Here is a 23,848-nt window from a genome sequence, read left to right as displayed (position 1 = left end):
CTTTTTGAGATGGCACCTGTCTGCCTTCAAGGGGAAAACAGCCATCTGATTGTACCATCGAAGAAATTGATTCATAGGCAGTCCTGCCGCCTGCGTCATTTGGTTGGTCTATGTCAATTCAATATTACGAGGGCTGCTATTTATGTATCCGGAACTGGCCACTTACAAGAACAATATTTAAAAAGTAATTACAACATTTGAAAATAGAACTCTTTGGTTGAAGAATACATTTTGTTTCATGTGACTGTCAATTATTTTTCCATTGTGGCGTCATTTTGAAAATTGCGTGTCTTCATTTGCCATGGATTTAACGCGTGAACATTTTCGTGCAATGATTTACTACGATTTTCGGCGTGGGCTAAATCAACAACAGTGCTTTATTCAACTCACCGCAACTTTTGGAGATGAAGCACCATCAAAAACCACTGTTTATCACTGGTACAGTGAGTTTAATCGTGGGCGGTCTATGCTCACGGATGAAAATAAAGAAGGTCGCCCAAAAACAGCTGTTGTCCCACAAAATATAGATGCTGTGCGGGAACTAATAATGCGTGATCGTCATGTTACATATCGCGAGATAGAGGCGTCCTTAGGCATAAGTATGACGAGCATACATAAGATATTACACGAATATTTGGCTGTAAAAAAAATATGTTCGCGTTGGATTCCGCACAACTTGACAATCGATCAAAAACGGGCTCGTGTCGATTGGTGCAAAAAAATGATAAAAAAATACAACCGTGGTACGTCAAAAGCCGTTTATAATATCTACACAGGTGATGAATCTTGGATCTATGCATATGACCCCGAAACTAAACAACAGTCAACGGTGTGGGTGTTCCAAGATGAGCCGAAACCAACAAAAGTTACTCGTGCAAAAAGTACTTTGAAGCAAATGGTCGCCTGTTTTTTTGGAATTAATGGACATATGGCTACAGTGCCATTAGAGAATCGTAAAACGGTTAATTCTGAATGGTATACGACCATTTGTTTACCAGAAGTCTTTGAAGAAATAAGAAAGGACAACCGACAACGCAGAATCATATTACATCACGACAATGCTAGCTGTCACACCTCAGCTGAAACAACTCAGTTTTTGGAGGGTCAAAAGATCGAATTGACTGGTCATCCGCCGTACAGCCCTGATTTGGCACCTAACGATTTCTTTTTATTTCCATACGCGAAGAACAAATTACGTGGTCAACGTTTTTCGAGCCGCGAAGAGGCTGTTGATGCGTTCAAAATGCACGTTTTGGAGCTACCTCAATCAGAATGGAAAAAGTGCTATGAAAATTGGTTCCAGCGTATGCAAAAGTGTGTCGATCATCGCGGCGAATATTTTGAAAAGCAATAAAACCATATTAAATGATATATGTTTGTTTCTTTTTTTAATTCCGGATACATAAATAGCAGCCCTCGTAGTCGCTATTATCTCGATGTCGCGATAATAGCGACTGGGTTTGATATAACGCGACCAAATTACGCAGGTCCGCAGCATGCCTATGTATCAACTTCTCTGATCTCTGATAGTATATAAAAAAGGAGGCGTTTTCTTTTTTTCCTAATTAATTTACACTGAATTAAAATATGTAAAAAGTGCCTACATTCCAGGTAAAACATTTATTGTATGTTTATGTTTGGGTTGTTTTGTTTAATGTTTCTGTTTTCAATAAAGAATAATTATAAAAGTAAATTATATTGTTTTTACTGTAAAAATATTGTTTATTATTTCAATTCACAAAAAAATTAAACAAATAAATGAGTCACTAGAAAAATCTTCAAATTAGTGGGTGGGTTAAACAAATTAAATGCAAACATCTCTTCATACGTTATCGGTACCTACTTCATAGTTTAAACTTTAAAAAGAATTGAAACAAAATATTATATTTCCAATCTATAGTGATTAGTGACTACATGTTCAGTATTCTACGTTTGAGATCGCAGGAAAAAATAAAACTAGACATTATAAGGAACAATTATATTACAACAAATCATAATACATATATTTTACAATCAATCTGAAGTCCCTACATTGCTCACGCAGATTCAATGCCACTTGCTTAGGAAAATACAACCAATACGCAATAATTCTAAAAGCAAAAAAATGCAGACTTGAGTCGAAATGAGTACCCTATAGATTTAAGAACCGAGTGCATTGTCGATATTAGGATTCTATAATAGGATTCTATTGCAGTAATACAATGAATATTTTAAAACAGATTATTGTGTCTTCAAAATTCAAATATTAGAATTTATATCAATTATTATAATAACAATAAATCAAACAAACAATCACAGTCTATTTGTTGTCACAATACAAGGTGTAGTAAGATAATTTATACGAAATAATATGCTAAAATGTTAATAATATGATTATGCAAGTTTTTGTACCTTATTGAATGTTTAACTATACCTCAGACCGGACAGATATGTATTAATTTTGTGTTATTAAAATAAAAATACTACAACATAACAACAATAAGAGAGTTAACTAGGTCAAAATAATTTAATTTGAAAAGTAACCAAATAGGGCCAGGAATATTATATACACACACTGGCAAAATTAGCGGAACATTGGTAAAAAGGGCCAAAACTTGAACTCAAGTGGGCCGGGCTGTCTGAAAGCCTTTTTTATAGCTTCTAAGCTCATTCAAGAAATAAAATATTGAACAAAACTGGCAAGTTGACAGGTTTTTATAGCAATTATGCCTTAATAAGTGTTTTTCGATTATTGACGTTGTAAGTGTTCCTGATAAGAATGGCGTTTTAGCGGTGTGCAAGGTATGCTCAGCTCATTTGATTGTTTGGTTTTTGGAAGAACACATTGCTTAGATACAAAATTAGTGATTTCCCAGCATCTGCGACAGCTAGAGCTGTAACCACGATAGAGAAAGGTCACACCTACCGTTCGGTCAGTCAGGCCAGGTGTGTCGGCTTCCGTGGTTCTTCGTAACTTTCAACGCTTCATAGAGACTGAATCTTACGTTCGGAGACGAGAACAAGGCAGATATGGGGTGACAATGGTTCAGGATGACCATTTTGTAAGGAAACAAAACTTAAGAAATCGACCTCAAACTGCTATGCAGACACGAAACCTGTCGGAACAGGTCCAAGATGAACATGTAAGTTTGCACAGTAAGCACAGTAAGAAGAAGACTCAAAGAAGTTAAATTAAACTCAAAAGTGCCAGCAAGGGCACCAAAACTTGAGACAGGACACCGAAGAGCCAGGCTAAGATTTGCGCGTGAACATCAAAATTAGACAAGTGAGTGAAATCTTGTGCTGTACTGTGATGGGAGCAAATTCTGTGTACATTGTATTGACAGGCAATAAAGAATGTGGATAAATTATAAGGAAAGCTACAGGCCATCAAACTTACCGGAAACAGTGGCCTATGATGCAGGCTTCGTAATGGTTTGGAGTTGCATATGATTTGGAGCCCGCATGGAGCTGATGATTATAGATGATGGTACTTTGACAGTACAGAGCTATAGCACCGACATCCTGGAACTGCATGGTGTGCCTTTTACACAGTTTTAGGTAGTAATTTCAATTTTATGTGCGTCCAAAGAGTAAGAAAATCGGGCATTATTACCTAAACGATGCTGGTGTAGCCCAGGTGGAGAGGCCAGCGTGGTCTACGGATGTGGATCCGATTGAAGACGTGTGGCACATCAATGGGTGAACGGTACGAGTTAAAACTCCAGCTCCAAAATGTGTCCAGGAGCTCGAGTTGGCGCTACTGGAGGAGTAGGAGAATATCCCACAGGAAATGATTTACAATTAAAACGCAAGCATGGAATGGCGTATCCAGGCCCTCTTGAGATCCATAGAAGGCATTACACCAGCATTACACGCTTTTAACATGGCATTTCTTTAATAAAAATGGAGAATTTATCTTAAAAACTTACTACTGAAATTACAAAGATTTTCTTAATTTTTTGATTTTTGCTGATTTTTTTTCTATTTTTCACGTTTTGATGCCCTAAATTTATATAAAATTTATTTTTTAATAATCATTTAGTAAATAAATAAATAAATATATAAAAACCAGTGAACAATTTAAAAAAAATTGAAAATTTTGTTATGTTCCTCTAATTTTGCCGGTGTGTTTATAATATTGTATTAAATACTTGGTCTAAAGAAACACTATAATTTTTATTTGGCTTATTTTATCGCGATAGCAGACGGGTTTTTTATTAATTTTCTATTTGTTTCAATTGCCATATTTTAATCGTTTTATATAATTTTGTTTGCTACTATAACTTTCGCGTAATGAGTATTTACATACATGAAGTATTTTTTACATCATGACATGGACTAGCTCAAAATTATTATTGACAGGTATTTAATACCAATTTTTAAACCCTGAAAATCATAAACGTGTGCATAAACTAAAAAACAAAAATAATATGTAACTAGAAAAAATAATATACCTATCACATAAGCAACTAAGATAAGCAAGTGGTCCTATTTACAATTTTAACTTTCTCTTTATACTATTTCATACATACATTGGAAATGTCGTATACAACAGTACGAACGAGGCCACATTGCTTGGTTGCGTTACGGTACGACTTTGGGTGCGACACCGCAGCGACGTTGCTCTGACGTTTTGCATATTTTAGATACGCCACATCAGCGTTGTGTTGTCGTCAGATAGGAGATAAAGCGTTGGAGCCAACCCTCGATACTGGGTTACGGCGACGCAACGTAGAAATCTACGTTACTGCGCGCTGTTTTTGCGATCCAACGCCGCAAAGTAGTGTTGTAGTCAGTAGGCCTACTACGAAACCGTTTTGAGACTCAAACAATCGGACGAGAATGCCGCGTCCTGCTCTAACAACGTCATTTCACGTTTGTTAGAGAAGGATGCGGCATTCTCGTTCGATTGTTTGAGTCTCAAAACAGTTTCGTGGTACGGGCCCTGACCCGTAAAGTGAATAACACGCTACGCTGACATCGTCTTGTATTGTGTTGTCGTGCGTCGCTACTGTGGCATAACAGTGTTAGAGCCAGTCCACACGGCGCGTTGCGTCGACGCAACGCTGCCGTTAGACGCTTAGCCGGCCACACGGGCGCTGCGTCATCGCAGCGTTATTACGAAGCAGGCTTAACATCAACACCCCCTCCCACTTCGTCTCGAGGGCTGCTGTCCGTCATATTATGTGTGTGAACACCTTGGTTATTTCATATTTGTATGTAAAACAACGCAAAGCGCCGTGAGGACTGGCTCTTATTCTTAACGACGCAAACGACCGCAACGCATCGGAGCACCGTGGCCTCACTCTAAACAGTTTTGTTTACAATTTGGAATTTAGAAAATAAAAATGCACTTAGCACCGACATAAAAAAATGCGACACGGATCTATGGATCACTGTTATGCGTTGATATCGTTCACAAACAGCACGTCTCTGTCCTTGAGGCCGACTTCTAGAAGGTTCTGTGAGCCCCTCTCAAGCACACGCTTGGGGAAATTGGTTGTGATCTCGAACTCTTCGGGTGCTTGGGGATGACTGAACACAAAGTCGTATAGTACCTGCAAAAACATTGTTACATAATATGTATAGTGAAGAGAATTTTTTTGTACACAAAATTATTGTATCGCACAATGGTAAGTATTTTAAGTTGGTATTTTTACACAAATCAAGCTACACCAATATTATTTTATACTAGCTGTCCCGGTGAACTTCGTGTCACTTTGTCGTGGACATCTACGAATATTTTAAGACTAAAATTAGCCCAATCCGTTCGGCCGTTTTAGAGTTTTAGCGTTACTAACACCAAAAAGTGTTGTTTTTAGACTTTTTCAGGATTTTTTTTTAGAATTTTTCTCTCCGTAAGAACCATCCTCGTACTTCAAGGAATATTTAAAAAAAAGAATTAGCGAAATCGGTCCAACCGTTCTCGAGTTTTGCGCTTAGCAACACATTCAGCGACTCATTTTTATATTATAGATGTGCACATTGCACTCTGATTTCCTTTACTCTCAACCCAGTGGGGACGGATAACCAACACGATTGGCAAAAGATTGCCAAAAAGGTCCACATGCATAATATTATGGCTACATTAATAATATTCATGTCGAACAATTAGGCATAATAAACTTGAAAACAATTTTTTCAAACGCGGGAATCGAAGCCTACTATTCACCAACTACACTGTGGTTGGACACAAGGTCACAACCACTGGACCATGGAGATGTTGCGACTTCCAATTTTCACATACGCCGGGAACGCACCTGCAGCTCTTCTAATGAGCGAGTGTCCCTGAGCGACGGTAGTTGCTTTCTATCAGGTGACCCGTTTGCTTGTTTGCCGCTTTATTTTAAATTAAAAACAAATACTTTGTATACATAACAATGTGATGCTTTTGACTTTAATTTGGACATCTCAACTTTATCGATTGTCCCGTTTCCTGTTCACGTCATTGCAGACTCTGTACAATAAAAAAAAACGTCAAACAGCTCACACTCTCACAAATATATTATAGAGTTTTGCCGGGAATGTGAAAGAGTGCTGTTGTGTTTTTGTATTATTTTCCTAAAATTGTGTTAACTGGGTTTTTAATGTGAAATATTGGTAGAATATTAACCATTACATATTCGTTATCATGCACGAGTATGTAAATGGTGCAACTTCCAGAAACATGCTTTTTTGTGTCTTCCAAACTCCGTCGAAAGTTTCAGTAAAGTGTATTCCACTTTACTGAATTGACCAACTTGACTCCTTGACTGCTTTGACTTTTACTTGCTTTGACTAGACTTTAGACTTGACGATATAGAAAAACGACGATGAAAAATATTGTAAGAAGAATATTATGTATGTGGCAAAGTACACCCCCGGTGGCAGTGCCAAAAGCCAACAAAAAAAATATACTTACGTCGGTGGTATCAGCCAGTCGGAACCGTCTCGTGAGTCGTTCCCCGCACGGCAGCCGCACCAGCAGCGCCAGTGCGCCCGCGCCCGCGCCCGCCTCTACGCCCACACGCGCCGCCGCCGCCGCTCGCGCCTCTATCACCTGCAAAACGAATGAACACTTTTACTGGTTTGTATTATATATGGACACTGTTAAGCATTTGTGTATGTTTCTTTCCTTTTTATACTTTGTATCCCGGGAAAATGTACGGTTCCCGCGCGGTTCCCATTTTGGCGCAATGCAGATGTGGGCGTCATCTAATATACTGGAATATATCTCATTATATTGCAACTACTACAATGTAAAAAGAATAAAGAATTTAATTTTGATAAAAAAGAATTTGAAAAAACGTAAATCGTAACGTTTATTTAGACGTTAAGTGACGTTACTCCAGTTTTTGACCGACTTCCAAAAAGGAGGAGGCGTTCGGCTGTATGTATTTTTTTTTAACATACTAGTGACCTTTTCTACTTCTTACTATTCAATACAACAATTATTCATTCCACTCTCACTTCACTCTCGTGAATATTATTATAAAACACTGCTATGATGAGAATATTCTTATAGTATTAATCATCTCATAATCTTGCAATTGAAGACGTGAGTGGAAAAACACAATAACTAATTTAGTAAAAAAAATTGACGTTTTTTCATGAATGGAGGCCTTCGGGCCGGATAAATTATTTGAAATAAAAAAACTGTCCATTTTATGTGTAGCCAGATAGCAACACAGAAGATTAGCCAGGTGATGAAGTAGATAAGTTACAAGGTTTTCTCCAATCATAAGGGAAAAAATGAGTGAATGTCTGTATGTTACAAAATGTTGGTTAAAGGAGTGAGCACACTGAGACGGGCCGTGCCGGGGCTCAGCGTGCCGGGGCTCATCGCAAAAATCCGCCTCCATACAATTTGTATGGATTGGAAGCGGATGCGCGTATCGCACACTGTGTCGGGGCGCAACGGATTTCCACTTCCATACAAATTGTATGGAGGCGGATTTTTGCGATGAGCCCCGGCACGCTGAGCCCCGGCAAGACCCGTCTCAGTGTGCTCACTCCTTAAGTGGTTCATCCACTCATGTCTTTAATTATTTTCATTCATCATAACTTGGCCAGTGCTCATGATGTGTCCAATGCGATATTGTACTAGTGTGTTTAAAGTTTTGCTAACTACAACTACAATTATACACATAAACCGTCTATAATGTCTTACGGCATCCTCTTGTGGGGAAACGCGGCGGACATTAATACAATATTTGTGCTGCAGAAGCGAGCTATTCGTTCTATTTATAAGATGTCGTCTTTGGAATCTCTAAGAGAAAAATTTAAAGAAATAAGAATTCTGACCGTCACATCTCAATACATTTTGGAAAATCTCTTATATGTTAGAAAGAACATAAATATTTTCAAAAAGAAAAGTGATAATCATAATGTAAATACTAGAAATAAGAACAAGTTAGCAATACCAATGTTCAGACTAGCCAAAATAAGCAAATCCTTTAAAGGCCAATGTATACGCCTATACAATAAAATCCCAGAAAATGTTCAAAATCTACCTTTAAACAAATTTAAAAAAGCAGTTAAAGAACGTTTGTGTGCTAAAGCGTATTATAAAGTCAATGATTTCTTCGAGGACAGCACACCTTGGGAATAGGGTGGCTCCATGCAGGTTACTTTTCTTTTAATTTTGTTACATAGCTGTAAGCCATAACATTGTAATTTTCCATTTTTTTTTTGCAAAAGATGGCCCCGTGCGAGTTTCTTACGCCGGTTCTTCTCGGCGGGGTAGTTCCCGAACCGGTGGTAGGCAACGTAGTTTCTTCGTTCGACTTTCAAAAAGTGTATCATGATACCCATTTTGAATAAAAAGATATTTTATTTTATTTTTTATTTAATTAGTTTACCTCTTGCTCATGTCGCTCCAGCTGCAGCCGCCTCTCCATGGAGTCACGTCGGAGCTGGTTCTCGTACTCCCTGGCCGCAGCCCGCTGCCGCTCCTTCTCCTGATCCGCAGCTAACGACTCCAAATACGCCTCGTCCTGAGACGCACGCAGTCGAGCCGTCACTTCACGCTCCACTCTGAAATATTTAAAAAAGTTTAAGACGGGCCATAGACGGACCGCATCTTGCAGTCGAGACCGACTGCAAGATGCGGTTTCTATATTACACAGCGCAGCGATCTGCAGTTTCTATATTAAATTCATGCATAACGCCTCCATGGTCTAGTGGTTAAGAGCATGGCTCTCGACTCGAAGGTCGTGGGTTCGATTCCCGCGTTGGTAACATGTTATTTCCAAGTTTGGTTAGGACAATGCAGGCTGATCACCTGATAGTCTAACAGGTAAGATGATCCATGCGTCGGATGGGCATGTAAAAAGTCAGTCCTGCGCCTGATCTCTCGCCAGTTGTGTCGGTCTTCCGTCCCACTGGGTTATGAGAGTGCTCTTGTGTACTTGTACACACTTGGGCACTATGAAATTACTCCTGCATACCTGGCCTGGTTTCAATGAAACTGGCCTCTGTCACCGAAGTTGGTGTGGGGAGTATTACTAAATTCATATCTGCCATACATGGACCGCTCGAGCATTTCTTGAGCGGACGGAGCAGACATTCAACGTGACCACTCTACTTACTCACTCCCGACTGCAGTCTAAGATTATCACTGCTACACACAGTAAGGTAATATTATTTGGTAGTAAAAGTCTTTTAATCATAATACATCAAAATGGGATAGCCAGTTTCGTATGTAAAGACTACACTACTTCTAACAAAGGAAAGGAAGAAAAATACATACAAAAAATGGGAAGATTATTAACCTTACAATTAGTTTTCTATGGTCAGGGAAAAACAACATATACATGGGGCAGCTGCCCCTAGAAGAACTAACTAAAATAAACGTCAAATTTTCTGGCAGGTAGGAATTAAAAATGTGTTACCTACTCTGCGCAAAATGAAGTGTCGGAAACAAAATATCTTTTCAGATTAATAAAAGTCAATTTTCATGATTTTTTGTTTCAACATACAAGATACAAATATGTAGAATTAAAATTATTTTTTTACTCAATTAAATTTGAAACTAATGTTTTTAAAACTGTGAGATTTTTAATTTTTTTAATTGTATGTGCACAAAATACAAATCTGGTAAATAAATCTTACCTATCAGCTCTAGCTGCAGCCAAATGTGGATCATTGTCGGCCACCACTCGTCTCAGCCTCTGCAGAAGCTGTTGGGATGAGCAGGAACCCTCACTCCGGGCTACCACTGTCATTCGATGGTCTCTCACACACAACACACACAGAAGCGGGTAACGTCTACCACCAACTGACTGGGCCACTCTCCAGCCCTCCGGGGACTCCACTGAACATCCCCAGAATAGTGCATGTGTGTTTATATACTGTATCACAATGGGGTCTGCCAAAGTTGTTCTAAAAAGAATTAATTAATTGAAAATAAATGGACAAAAACTACTAAACTTTTTCATTGACAGGATATAAGTGCTTTATCAATCTAAATCACACAACCTTTTTGAATAAGCTTCACATAATATTATTGAATTGTAGGCCCGACCATAGATATTTTTATAGCAATATAATAAATCAATTAGATGGAGCCTATGCACAAATTCCAGATCTGTTGATACACGTCATGTTAGTTACAATTGTAAAAACTTGTTACCTGCAGAAGTTTTGTGTCTCCGTAGCTGATTCTGAATGGAGATATACAATAAGGAATCTCAATTCGTTCTTGGCATCATTCAATGCTTGAGCGTATGTGCCCTGGTAGAACACTGGGTGAGGATTGTATTTGGATGTGTAACTAGTTATAAATCCCATCACATCGTCCAATGGGTCTGTGGCCACTGAAAAATCAATAAAGAAAATAATTAACAATAGTTAGGGCCTGTTTCACCACTTTCTGATAAAGTGTTGAATAGGCTATTCATAACTTTTTTGACAGATTCTCCATACTTGATCTGTCAAGTTAATTGGTGGATAGCTCATTTGTCACTTATCAGGAAGTGGAGGCCCTTAGTGAACACTAGGCCGAAGTTAGGCGGCGTAAATTACGCATGATTACATCCGCAATGTCAAACGCATACAAAATACGGACAATACGGACGGAACCCAACGAAATAGTGTGTAGTGGTAATTTCGGCCTAGTGTGGTAAGACACTTAAATGGATTTTAGGTTTTCCTATCATATATATAAATTAGCCCCAAATATAAGCAATACACTGGCAGGCTTAGCATTGTGTAAAAATAAAAAATAATACTGTAGTCTCAATGTAGGTATTCTATGATTCACATTTTTGCAAGGTGTATATTTTAGATAAATTTATTAACACTTACGCCTTCTGTCGTCATTCCGAACAAAACTGAGCAGTAAGTTCAATACAGATGATATTGTGTTATAGCACATAGATACTACTAAGTTCACAACATAGCGTAAGAGCCCTGTGACACCACCGGGCCCGTCAGGGCCCTCATCTGTGAATATGTGCTGTGCTATGTGGTCGTGTACTACTGTGGGCGCGCGGGCCTCCGTAGCGAACACCGAGGGCCGCCCCTCGCGTATATTCAGTTGTTCTTGAATTGCCACCTGCACAAAACATAGAAAAGAGTCAGGAAACTTTATATTGACTTCAATATGTAAATGATCAGCTGTAGATATTTATTGTAATAATTTGGAACTCGACCTACTTTTACTTGTTTATTTTTATTTTGATGGAATATTACCTCTAGATCCCATTGGTGTCTTTGCAAAACGTCTCTGCATATTGACATGTCCTCGATACCCGTTAAATCTTGGAATTGCAGTATTTTATCGGTTTGTTCTTGGGTAAGACCCAAGGCATTATCTTCGAGATCCATTGCTTTGTTGTTATTATTAGTAAAAAAGCAATAGATTTAATTTTGGTACTGGAAGACACGACTACATAAATATGCCAATGATCTCAAGTGAGATGTTTAGAACTATTTAATATAAATAATAATAACTTTAAGATAATAACAATTTCAACATCGGTTAATTTCTTGGTTCAATTATTTTTTCACAAAGTTTGAGCTCGTCAATCGACATTCGAGTTTCGACAGTCACCATGACAAAAAACAGCACAGGTAAAAAAATGGCCAATGGGTAAAAACCATAGACATAATATATACTGTAAAAACCATTGACTTTTATAAGTGGACTCGGCATAATGGTCTATACCAAATCAAAATACTGTGGCCGGTCCGCCATTTTATGTTCCGGTTCTCCGAGGTACATAAACTGTCAAAGTGTCGTATTATAGGGATGTCGATATTGAAAGAAAATATCGATATATCGATACATCGATATTTGAAAAAATATCAATAGCGGTCTCGATATATCGCGAAAAAAATAGGCACTTGAAATGTTCACAAAATACTCAGTTGTATACATAATTTAATAATAATAATAATTGATGGTAAAATTAAAATAAACTGTAAACACTTCGTGCGCGAGTACAACTAGTATTTGTCCGATTTTTTGGTAATTTTTGCCCGATATCAATAATGGCAACTTAAATAATAATTACTAAACTTAATATTAAAAAAAAAAACTTTTAACATTTTTGCCTATTTTGTCTCTATGTATAGAGACAAAATAGGCAAAAATGTTTTTTTTTTTTATATAATATAAAAAAAATCATTTTTGATATCAATATAATACTAGCTGTTGCCCGCGACTTCGTCCGCGTGGACTTCAGTTTATAGCGCGCGATGTCAACAAAATTGGTGTCAAAAGTTTTTTTAAAAAAACCCTGGTACCCCTTAAATCAAAACAGCTGTGCAGTGTGCACATAATATTTCAATTTTTTTAATTAAACTTTATATTTTATGCCAAATTTTTAAGCTTATTTAGCCCCCCAATTACACAACTTTACCCATAAACTATTTATCAATGATAGGTTTAAGGTTACGTCACTGCATAGATAAAGTCTGATTTATTAAATAACGTAACATAGAAATAACAATCGAAAAAAAATCGAAAATTAGTTGTAAGATAATACCACCTCTTATAGAAAGACTTTTGGGCAAGCGTTAGGGCGTGTAGAAGACGCACGGCGCCATCTATTATAGATTTTTGGAACTAACTTAATTTGAACAAATTTACGCATTTTCACCCCCTTACAACGTTTTTTTTTTTCAGTAAAAAAGTAGCCTATGTCCTTTCTCAGGCTTTAGACTGTCTGTATAGAAAATTTCATTACAATCGGTTCGGTAGTTTTGGCGTGAAAGCGAGACAGACAGACAGACAGACAGACAGACAGAGATACTTTCGCATTTATAATATTAGTATAGATGACTTATTTATAAATAAGTATTTATATAATAATATAAAATTAGGTCGAGCGCATAGACGGGACCTGTACCTAAGCGCGTCACCGCGCCGACTAACTTGTTTTTAAAACTTAATTACATTGTCTTTCCCGAGCCCGTGTTGCAGACCGTGGGAAAATTGCCGCTTTTATCTGTCCATTGTAAATATTTGTCCAGTGTTTATATTTCATGTATGTGTTTGTTGTTATGTTTACAAGATATACTTATAAGTTATAAGAGAGTGCCGTTTGTGGGATCACAGACTGACAGGGGGCCACGGAAGATCAGGCGCCACGGCTTGCCGCGGTCGATGCCTGAGTGGATTACCCCTTTAAACATGCGGTGTGTGCATTGCACAGCCATAGCCGAGTTTAATTTTAAGTAGGTAGTTAAATGTTGTATGCGTCATGTCAATTTACTTGAATTCCTTGTTTTATTGTTATTTAACTCTGGCTGTGTTCTGTCCCTTTCACATGTTTAATAAAGTTATTTTTATTTATTTATTTATTTATAACAGGACGCTCACTTATAAAATGTTAGTTTATCGATGTCCTCGACAAATATATACCGAGTGTCCCATCACTATAGATCGCCATGTTTAGTTCTTGGCAATATGGCGCCGGCCACACTTTTTTGTAGTTATGTCGCCTCCATCTGTTTCCTTTTTCCTTTTCATTGGTAAAAACAGAACATTGAGTTGAAACGCAACCGTGTAGACGCTTGTTGGCGCTCAGTCACACATTGATCGTCGGATGCGTTGCATGTGGTGTGTAGCGCCAGTAGCCAAAAATCCTAACGTTGCTATTAAACGTTCTTCCATAGTCACAGCTTTTCGCATCAACAGTGATTAAGGGTTCATTAATTACAAAACAAGACACAGGTCTTGTAACTTGTTTTGTAATTAAGGGTCGCATCATTACTAATAATTCGTTGAAAGAATTTTCGTCCATTCTAAAATTCCCCATATTTTTAAAATGATTAAGTGGCTCGAAGTTTTTCTTTCTTTTAACCACAGTTTCATCTACAACCGTCTTTTTTCACGTTTTTTTTCATCACTAAAACAAGCCAGCGCTATTGCGGTATTTTGAGGTTTAGATAGTGATCCCATTGTTCACTTTTCCACAGCCTAGCCAAGACAGAGTTGATTTACGTGTAGATAGAGATTCAACTTTGTTGACCCAACCAAGGTGACCTCTGTTGATGGTTGGAACCGATCGTGTATACGGCCTTTATAGTACAAATCACAAAGATGAAGACTACCATAGACAAAAGCAGTGTTGCCGGTTGCGTCACTTGCGGGCTGCCAACTTGCCAACCTTCAAAGCTCAACCCATAGATAAAGTGTCATCGCGTAGCCATTTTGTGCTTATTTTCATACAAGTAGTGTGCGTTTATTTTTTTGAATATTTCTATTTGTCAATTTTTTCGAAGGACATTATGATACAAGAAAGAAAGTCAATTAGTTCATGATATCGATTAACTATAGTTCAAGTGATGAGAATCCGTAAACACACGTAAAAAGCTATGCAATTTTTATAGCCAAATTATTAATTGATGTGACATTTTTAGCACTAATGCCTTAAGCCCCATCCCCACGCCGCGAAGTTTTCGCGAAACGTGAGTGTGGATCCGATTCGCATATTTTTCGCACTTCGCGGCTGGTTCCCCGATCGCATCCACACTCGCGCGCGAACCGTGCGCGACGCCGCGGCGCCGCGAAATTCCTGCGAAGCATGAGTGAGAGATCCGATTCGCTTATTTTTTCGCACTTCGCAGCCCGTTCCCCGATTGTTGTCGGTTTTCTGTCCCGCGACAAAGAGCATGCCAGCATTGTTTAGTGAACAGATAATTAATCCTACTTTATACTTTATTACTTTTAATACTTTATAATATTATAAAGGCGAAAGTTTGTTTGGATGTATGGATGTTTGTTACTCTTTCACGCAAAAATTACTGAATGTATCGTAATGAAACTTTACAATAATATTATAGCTTATACATCAGAATAACACATAGGCTACAATTTTAACTGACTTTCAAAATGGGGGAGGTGTTATGTTCGTTTTTTTATATTCAACGATTACTCCGCCGTTTGTGAACTGATTTTCAAAATTTTTCTTTTGGCGTACCGAGTATCATCCCAATTTGGTACTATACTCATAAAAGTGGTGATCTGATGCTGGGAGCCATGACTAATCGACATAACTCCTCAAAATTTATATGGAAACATGTGGTGACTTCGGTTTCGTGGGAAGTAGCATAATATGCAATCAACAAGTAAGATTTTGCACCAAGGTATACCATGATTAGGTTGGGAAGGTGCTGAGTGCTTCCGTTCTTAAAGCAATGCAAAGGAGTTCTCCTTTGCATTGCTTTAAGAACGGAAAGCAATATGCTACTATGCAAATTACATTCATCATCATTACCATATTATACCTTATAAAGTTATATGCATCCCATGATTATGAGCCTATTATGACCCATTGGTACTTTTCATAGTCATTTTGTCAAGCGATTTAAAAAATATTTATTTCTTTGATTGAACACGTTAATCACAGGAACTATTGGTCCGATAAAAAATATATTTTAGTGTTAGATAGCTCATTTATTAAAGAAGGCTACAGGCTATTTTTATCACGCAAACTAATAGGACCGAAGAAACAGAGGAAATGTGGTTAAAACGGAAAATTATTTGCAAGGGTTTATCTCACGAACTACTAAAGCAATTTTGTATGTTATTTGGCACAGATATAGAGTAGACTACGTGAAAAGAGATAAGCTATTTTGTTGCAAAAAGATGTACGATTTCCGTAAAATTCCTAATAATTTATGCGAGCGAAGCCGCGCGGGCCATCTAGTTTATAATATAAAGTAAGATAAATACGGCTCAAGAGCGCAAACTACACTGCGGACATGTCGCGAACTTTTCGAGTGTAGATTAGTGTAGATTGGCAGTATGTGCGATCCGCGCCGCGGTTCACAGCGTGCTGTCGTGCGCGAGTGTGGATCAGCAGATTTGGCAGTATGCGCGATCCGCGTCGCGATGCGCGCCGCGATCCACGCCGTGGTTCGCGGCGCGCTGTCGCGCGCCAGTGTGGATTAGCAGTTATATAGAACGAATAAGGGATTTATAAACTTATAAATTATCTTTTTAGCTTACAAAAATACCGATTGAAAAGCCCATAAAACGTTGTTCAAAACTTACGTATTTAATGTTAAATCCACGTGTTTGAGGCATTCTTTGGCCATTCTTATGGTTTATTATTTAGCGGAATCACAAAACTCAACAATATCTACCATTAAATGTTCACTAAAAACCTTTAGGCTGTGTTTCCACTGAAGCGGAGTGGAGCTTAGCGGCCGCTCCGCTTCAATGGAAACAGCACGAGCGGGGTGGAGCGGAGCTGAGCGGATATTCATAGAAACGCAGCCGAGCGAGTCGAAGCGGTGCGGAGGACAACGGGGTGCAGAGCGGAGGACAGCGGAGCGGGGCGGTGCGAAGCTGGGCGGTGCGGAGCGGTGCGGTGCGTACTCGCGCTCAGGCGGTCACTGGCGACTGCGACATCGTTACGTCACAATAGACATAACTCCGCTCCGCTCGACTCCGCTCCGCTCCGCTTCAGTGGAAACACTGAGCACTTTTCGCCGCTCCTCTCCGCTCCGCTCCGCTTCAGTGGAAACGCAGCCTTATTAACATTTTTATTACATAAAATATGCAGACCGACTCCTTTGTTATGTCCTAGTAAGTAGGTTTGTTATGTCCTAGTAAGTAGGACATAACATTACACGCTTTTGACGTTTATATGCCGACAGAAGCCGGCCGGCTGGCCTTTTCTTTATGCAATGATATTCTACTTATCAACATCGAGTTTTTTGGTTATCACTTATCTGAATAATAGTGCGATAATATGCCATTGCGCAAGGTGGTATCCCGTATCTCGTGACAGATGAAAGGATAATATATAAACTAGGTAATAACAACCCTGATTCATCCTGCGAAGTGCGAGACAAACATACTGTCAGCATAAGGATTAAGGAGAGAAGAGAAGAGAAGCCTCTTAAAGTTGTACAGGGGTACAACTTCTTCTCTCCTTAATCCTTATGCTGACAGTATTTTTTTTTGTCTCGCACTTCGCAGCTCGTTCATAGTATGTAATTATTTTATCATGAAGTTTATTCCAAGTTTACCATTAAAAAAATCAACAGTTTACAACACATCAAAAATTAAAAACTCTGGTTAAGGCACGTCGTATATTTCATAAAATTTTTAATACCTAATTAAAATATAAATTGTTATCATTAAAATATCATTAAAATATATTATATTGATGGTACTTTAAATGTATTTTTATTTCTTCTTTCTTGATTTTTGAGGTTTTTTCTTTTTTGCGGACTTTCTTCTTGATTCCATTCCAACAACTGGTTTGAGCAATGTAGACGGATCCTCCGTTGCATCATTATACAAATAGCCAATCTGGATTATAAAATACTTTGCATCAATAAGTGTTTGTATAAAATTATAAATCGTTTCTACTGAATATATCTGGGTATATTATAGTACTAACTTTTTCGCGTTAATGGATAATTTTAAAATAGCCGGCGTATATGTCGCAGTCATCTGGTTTAGTCCGGCCGCACATTGTCCGAAATTTCTGATCAGAAACAGTTGAACATCCGCGCTGTCTCTTACATTTTGTACTGAACCGAGTGAGCTTGAACTCGCCGAAAGGATATTTCGGATAGTGTGCGGGGTGGCGGTCCGGCGAAATTCAACTTTTTCTGATCAGAATTCGGATAATGTGCGGCCGGGCTTAATCTGCGATTCGATTAAATGACTAGCGCATTTATTGAATGACACCATTCAATTGAATGACTAAAGTGGCCCATTCACTATCCTGCATTGCAGTCCACCGTGCAATCCACCGGCTTATGCAGGATTGTGAATGGTGTCGCCGCGCCGGCCAGCCGCCATGCAGGCCTGCGACATCATTCACTATCCTGCATAAGCCGGCGGACTGAAAGGCGGGCTGCCATGAATGGACCCTTTAAAGGACAACTCGTCAAGACGTTGACTGTGACGTTTAACAATTTTTGACTAGAAGTGAAGTCGTTAAATGGGATGTTATCATTTTTTTAACTAGCCGTTGACGAGGTAGCAATAGATAAATCCACGCTGTCATAATTATTATTTTATGACATTTAAAGCACTTTAAAGTAAATTTAATAGACAAAAAACCAACAGTGCTATCAGCTACGTGAGCTGTTTGACGCCATATTTGATGTTTGTTTAAGTGACTACTAGCGCCGCAGTGTGAAGAAAGTGAAATACGTTCAATTACCTGATTGATTTCATAACAGCTCTCTTCAAAGAGTTATGTTACAAATCGCTAACTAGTCGGACATTGAGTGACGATCGTTCAATCAACGTTCGGCCGAGTCGTTCAATTGAATGGTGTCATTCAATGAATGCGCTAGTCATTCAATCGAATCGCAGATTGAACTAGATGACTGCGACATATATATTTATAGAATAGGTACCTTTAAATTCATAAGCTCAGGAGCAACAGCGAATAGGCTCTTCATGAAGTTTCTATAAAACACGTTACCATCACCACGAACGTTGGCATCTCGCAGTAGCTCACGCACCTCATCTTCGGTGAAGGCATCACCATACTGCGTTACAATCACCTGTAGCTCATCTATGTCCAGGAAATTTCTTTTTTCCGTATCAAACAACTGAAAAAACCAGCATGTTGTATCAAATTTGCGATGAAATCTTTCTGAAATTGGGTAATCATTTATGTATTCAATATTTTACTTACACTAAAAGCTAAATTCAGTTCGTGCCTGATATTTGGCAATTTAATCCATTTACTGAACATATTTATAAACTCCTGCTTGGTTAATATCTTTTGACTACGTGGTTTAATGCGTTCGATCTCTTTCATGACTTCCATCAATGTTGGATGATGAAAATTTCGTGAATGGTATCTAAAAATACATTGTGTGTACATAACTTACACTTAACTGCAAGATTAAAAGGTCTTCAATAATGATCTAATACTACTGGAGTTTGGAGTTCTCTGGACTATGAGATCGGCCATTATACAATAGGTTACAGTCAAGGTCCGGACATCATTATCCTGCAAGAACTGCGGGATAATTTATGTCCGTTGAGAGCCTGTCCACATGGCGCATTGCATCAACGCAGTGCTGCCGTTTGACGCATAGCCGGGTGTTTTTTAAGTTTCTTGAGCCGGCCACACGGGTGCTGCGTCATCGTAGCGTTATTACCACAGATTTTAGAAGTAAAGCAGTCTTGACGTAAACACCGCTTCATCTCGGGGACTGCTGTCCGTCATGTGTGCGTTGCGACGACGCGACGCAGCTCGCCGTGTGAACACTTTGGTTATATTTTGTATGTAAAACAACGCACCGCGCACCGGCATGCAGCGCTGCGTCGACGCAACGCGCCGTGTGGACTAGCTCTCAGGCTGCAGTCTGCAGTCTGAACTGAGACATTAACCGGTAAGACATTATTGTAACTCTAGTTTTTATTCTCCTAAGTTCATTGTTTATATAACTGAAAACTATATGGCCACTATACGGCGTTCATTACTTACCTTTTTAAGCTTAAAAACTTCATTATCTCTTCTACGGTAATAACTTGAATATTTTCTTTGTCGTTGCTATCATTATGAGATATCGAAACATCATCAAACCACTGCGATATTTCTCTTAACTGATTTTCACTAAAATATAATTGCATACTTTCTGGAAAATTTGAAAATTCCTCCATATTGAGATGTATTTATGATCAGTATTGTGGATGATAAAAAAATATTTTTAATTATTATTATAGGTGTTTGTTTTAATCGTTAAAACCAAAATTTTAAAATCGCAATCACATCGCAATACTATCCAATCATCTGTTTCCGTTTGGTTTCCGTACATATCATTATTTTATTTTATAAACTCTACATTTGAAATTTAGAGCGTGGCAAGATAGCGTGGATTATTCGCTAATAAGCCGTCCGTAGACCAAAATAGAAGAAACATAAACGTCATAGAGTCACTCATCAATCATACTACTGTCACCAGTCATTGTCAAATGTCAGTCAAGAACTCAAGACTCAAAACAATATTATTTTGCTTGTTTGCCAATAATAATATTATTTTGCATAATAAGATATGTGATTTAAAAATTTTAAAAAATTTTACGTAATTTTATTGTATTTCATTTCATGTTCAACTAGTACATTATTCCGAAAAGTGGCCATTTGGTGCTTAATTTATCACAATAAAGCAAACATGTTTGAGTCAGACGATTATGATCAAGTACGTAAAGTTATTGTAAAATGTAAAATAACTAATCCTGTGTAATGTATTCTAACATATTACCCTGTTTCAGGCACTTTCACAGCTTGACTTTCCCGAGGAACTGAACATTGTATCACCTGAAAAAGAATCAACAATATCAAATAATCCAAACGAAACAAACACTCCTACTCCTGTAGCCAAGAACTCACAAATTGCGTTTGAACGCCCCAATAATTATGAATATCCAAATAAGGAAAATTTTGGCCACGCAAATCCATCCAAAAGAGTGTTATTAGATACTCATTTTGATCACAAACGTAAAAGAAAGTTCCCAGGACCAGCTGGTTTGTTAGCTGGAAAGTTAGAAAAGACTAAGGAGGAGTCCTATTCGCATATTGAACTACTATCACAGGTAAAACTTGCAAACCACTCAGGCATTGAATAGGTACAGTACACTGTAACAAATTGTTGTGGATAATGGCCTCCAGTAACTCAAAAACCTAACAAAACTTTTTGTTAAATCCCCCACACAAAGAGAAAGTATTGATACTTAAATTAGTCTATTTCTTGTTAAAAACAAATATTTTTGGGGCAATCATAAATCTTAATTGATAGGCTCAACAGAACAATATTTGACCAGTTCAAAACAGCTTTGATTTGAATTATAGACCTCATCAAATTTGTTTATATTTCCAGGATGTAGATTTTACACCCAATAATTTATTTACTGATGTACTAGAAACACCATTGTGGAGAAGATTATTAGAGGATACAAGAAATCTAAAAGACATCAACACAATAAGTTCCATAAAAGAACAGGGGTTTCATAGTAAATTGAGGAGTAAGAAAGCTAATACAGTGATAGCTGTCGTTGAAGCTATAGACAGATTTGGGACAGATCCACTAATAACATTAAGCGACTCAACAGGTACGTCATTACAGTTGTTTATAATTAGATCAATCATTTACACTAAAATGAAACCATTTTTAGAGTTCTGTAACAAAGGGCAAAAATGGGACACTATTACTAAGTTTAAATGTTAGTATAAAAATGTAAATACTTTTTAAAATTGTTGTACATTATTTTATCCCTAGAAACTACATAACTGTGCTGCTAACCTGCAATACCCTTATTAATAAATCTGTAATCAAGATCAGTGACCAAATTATTCAAGGGTCAATTTATAATAGTGCAGAGTCGAAGCGAAACAAACTGAACACAGTAAATTCAACCTTAACTCGAGAGTGTAACAAATACATTACTTATGCAAGGCCAATCAGCGTTGGTCAGGCGCATTCACGCGAATCCACGTGCCTTTTTAAATTCTCAGAAGTAATAAAGTGCCTTATGAGGATACACCAAGGGCGAGAGAAATTGAAAATAGGTATTTGAAAATGTATTGCTGTCTCACCAATCTCAAGTCTCCCACCGCAGAGCGCGATAGAGACAACATGACAAGAGATCTAATAAAAGAACTGAAAATCTTCGATTCGTTGTCCGCTGATTCCTTCTCCAAAACTTAACCAATTTAAGTACTTTTTTCACTAAGAATTAAAGCAAGGCTTGAGCTATGTTTTATTTTTTTTTGTATATTTTAGCCAGTTTTGTTTTCTGGGTATTTGAACACAGAGGAAAATCTGGCCATTTTTTCGGGTTTTTGGAGGTTTTATCTTTTTTAATAATAAAATTATGAAAAAAAAGAAAACATAGGGACATGCTAATAGTGGCCATGTATATTCAGGAAAAAAATCATAACTCTGCCGGCATTATCCAGGGAGGAAACAGGGGACAATGTTTGTATGGAAAAACAGCAGTGTGGACTCCTCTTAACGCTTTGGAGTTAAGGTTTAATTTGTTATGTTCAGTTTTAATAAATCGCTTCGATGCGCTCTCTAATATATCACTCACTACTCACTCTGCGCTAGTATAAATTGACCCTAAATGTTAATCACTAGATTATAAATATAGTTTAAATTTAAAACTTTCTTTTCAGGTCAAATAAAGTGTACACTACATAGAGATGCATGGAAGTCATTATCAGTATTTATTGTATCGCAATACTGTGCATTTGTGTTATCCAGACCAACCATATTCACAACAGGGAACACATTAAAAAAACATTACCTCAATATCACATTACGAAACATTTCCAAAATCTATAGTTCCACAGTTATAAGAGACAAAGACGATTTACCAGATGGATTCGAAATGAGCTGTGAAGAATCTTTTACTATTATTTCAGCAACAGATAGTGGCTCAGGTATATTCTGATTATTATTTGTAGTTATATGCCCATTTTTCAAATTATATCCTTCGATCGGGAGATTCTTGGAAATCTATTGTTGTCGCGGTCACCTGTGTCCTTATGGGGCTTGATTGGGAGGGTTTAATCTTAATAATTATAAAACATATTAACAATAGGAGGTTATTTTATACACAGTTAACTGTAATCCACTTTTCATAAGCAGATGACTTACGTAAAGTGGTGGGTTATGTCAACCCCTTTTTTTCTTAATGCTTTTAAGCATCTTGCGGGGGATGGGGGTTCTATGAAGTATGTCTCTGCTAGGTCCGAAGATGGTGGACGCAGCTCTTACCCACTGAAAACTCAGCGGTACTCTACTATGCGCCTTGGGCGGGCCGCGGGTTCACGTGAGCCTACACCACCACGGGTTATGTCAACCCCTGCTGACAACAACCCCCGTTTACGTTTTTCATTGTGGCTCATATTGATTTTGGAACTTTTGTTTCAGTTTCAAACATATCATCCAACTTTGAAGATGTATGCTCTGAATTAGATGATCTGGAAGGTGCATTTACTGAAGATATGTGATATTGGTAATTATTACCTACTATTACTTATAAGAAATTGGTTGTAAATAATAAAAGTTATTTTTTTAATTATATCTATGTTTATTGTTTTATTGTAGACTTTACATGTTTATTAGTAATAAAACAGACTGCTTTGTTGCACTATTTTGAAACTCTGTTTTAATAATAAAACATAATTGTAATAAAACTAGCTGTCCCGGTGAACTTCGTGTCACTTTAAAACTTTCCCTGGACTTCTACGAATATTTTAAGACTGAAATTAACCCAATCCGTGCAGCCGTTTTCGAGTTTTAGCGTTACTAACACAATTGAAAATCCATTTTTATATATATAGATAAAATCATCATGAGATGTATACAGTCTAAATTTGAATGCTTAAAATAGCATATTAAAATTAAGGTAAAAGTAGCAGAATAAAGCAAAAATATGTTT

The 23,848-nt window shown here is 37.7% G+C and overlaps 3 protein-coding genes across 3 annotated transcripts; 1 reads left to right on the top strand and 2 right to left on the bottom strand.

Annotated features, from left to right (window-relative positions):
• Positions 1–5,367: 5,367 nt before the first annotated feature.
• Positions 5,368–12,033, bottom strand: LOC121735599 (FAS-associated factor 2). The gene is made up of 7 exons (XM_042126462.1): positions 11,656–12,033; positions 11,269–11,518; positions 10,595–10,778; positions 10,075–10,344; positions 8,823–8,997; positions 6,884–7,021; positions 5,368–5,540 (listed from the first exon to the last, which is right to left on the bottom strand). The coding sequence occupies exons 1-7, from the start codon at positions 11,788–11,790 to the stop codon at positions 5,382–5,384; spliced, it is 1,311 nt and encodes a 436-aa protein (XP_041982396.1). The 5' UTR covers positions 11,791–12,033; the 3' UTR covers positions 5,368–5,381.
• A 5,447-nt stretch (positions 12,034–17,480) lies between these two features.
• Positions 17,481–20,032, bottom strand: LOC121735670 (calmodulin-like). The gene is made up of 5 exons (XM_042126571.1): positions 19,887–20,032; positions 19,086–19,254; positions 18,802–18,999; positions 17,616–17,737; positions 17,481–17,496 (listed from the first exon to the last, which is right to left on the bottom strand). The coding sequence occupies exons 1-5, from the start codon at positions 20,030–20,032 to the stop codon at positions 17,481–17,483; spliced, it is 651 nt and encodes a 216-aa protein (XP_041982505.1).
• Positions 20,033–20,476: 444 nt separating this feature from the next.
• On the top strand, positions 20,477–23,490 carry LOC121735602. Its single transcript, XM_042126465.1, has 5 exons — positions 20,477–20,601; positions 20,675–20,995; positions 21,280–21,511; positions 22,578–22,844; positions 23,338–23,490. The coding sequence occupies exons 1-5, from the start codon at positions 20,575–20,577 to the stop codon at positions 23,415–23,417; spliced, it is 927 nt and encodes a 308-aa protein (XP_041982399.1). The 5' UTR covers positions 20,477–20,574; the 3' UTR covers positions 23,418–23,490.
• The last annotated feature ends 358 nt before the right edge of the window (positions 23,491–23,848 follow it).

The sequence above is a fragment of the Aricia agestis genome, chromosome 17 (genome assembly GCF_905147365.1).
Source record: "Aricia agestis chromosome 17, ilAriAges1.1, whole genome shotgun sequence".
Taxonomy (NCBI): Eukaryota; Metazoa; Arthropoda; class Insecta; order Lepidoptera; family Lycaenidae; genus Aricia; species Aricia agestis.
This window is presented reverse-complemented; position numbering and strand designations above follow the sequence as displayed.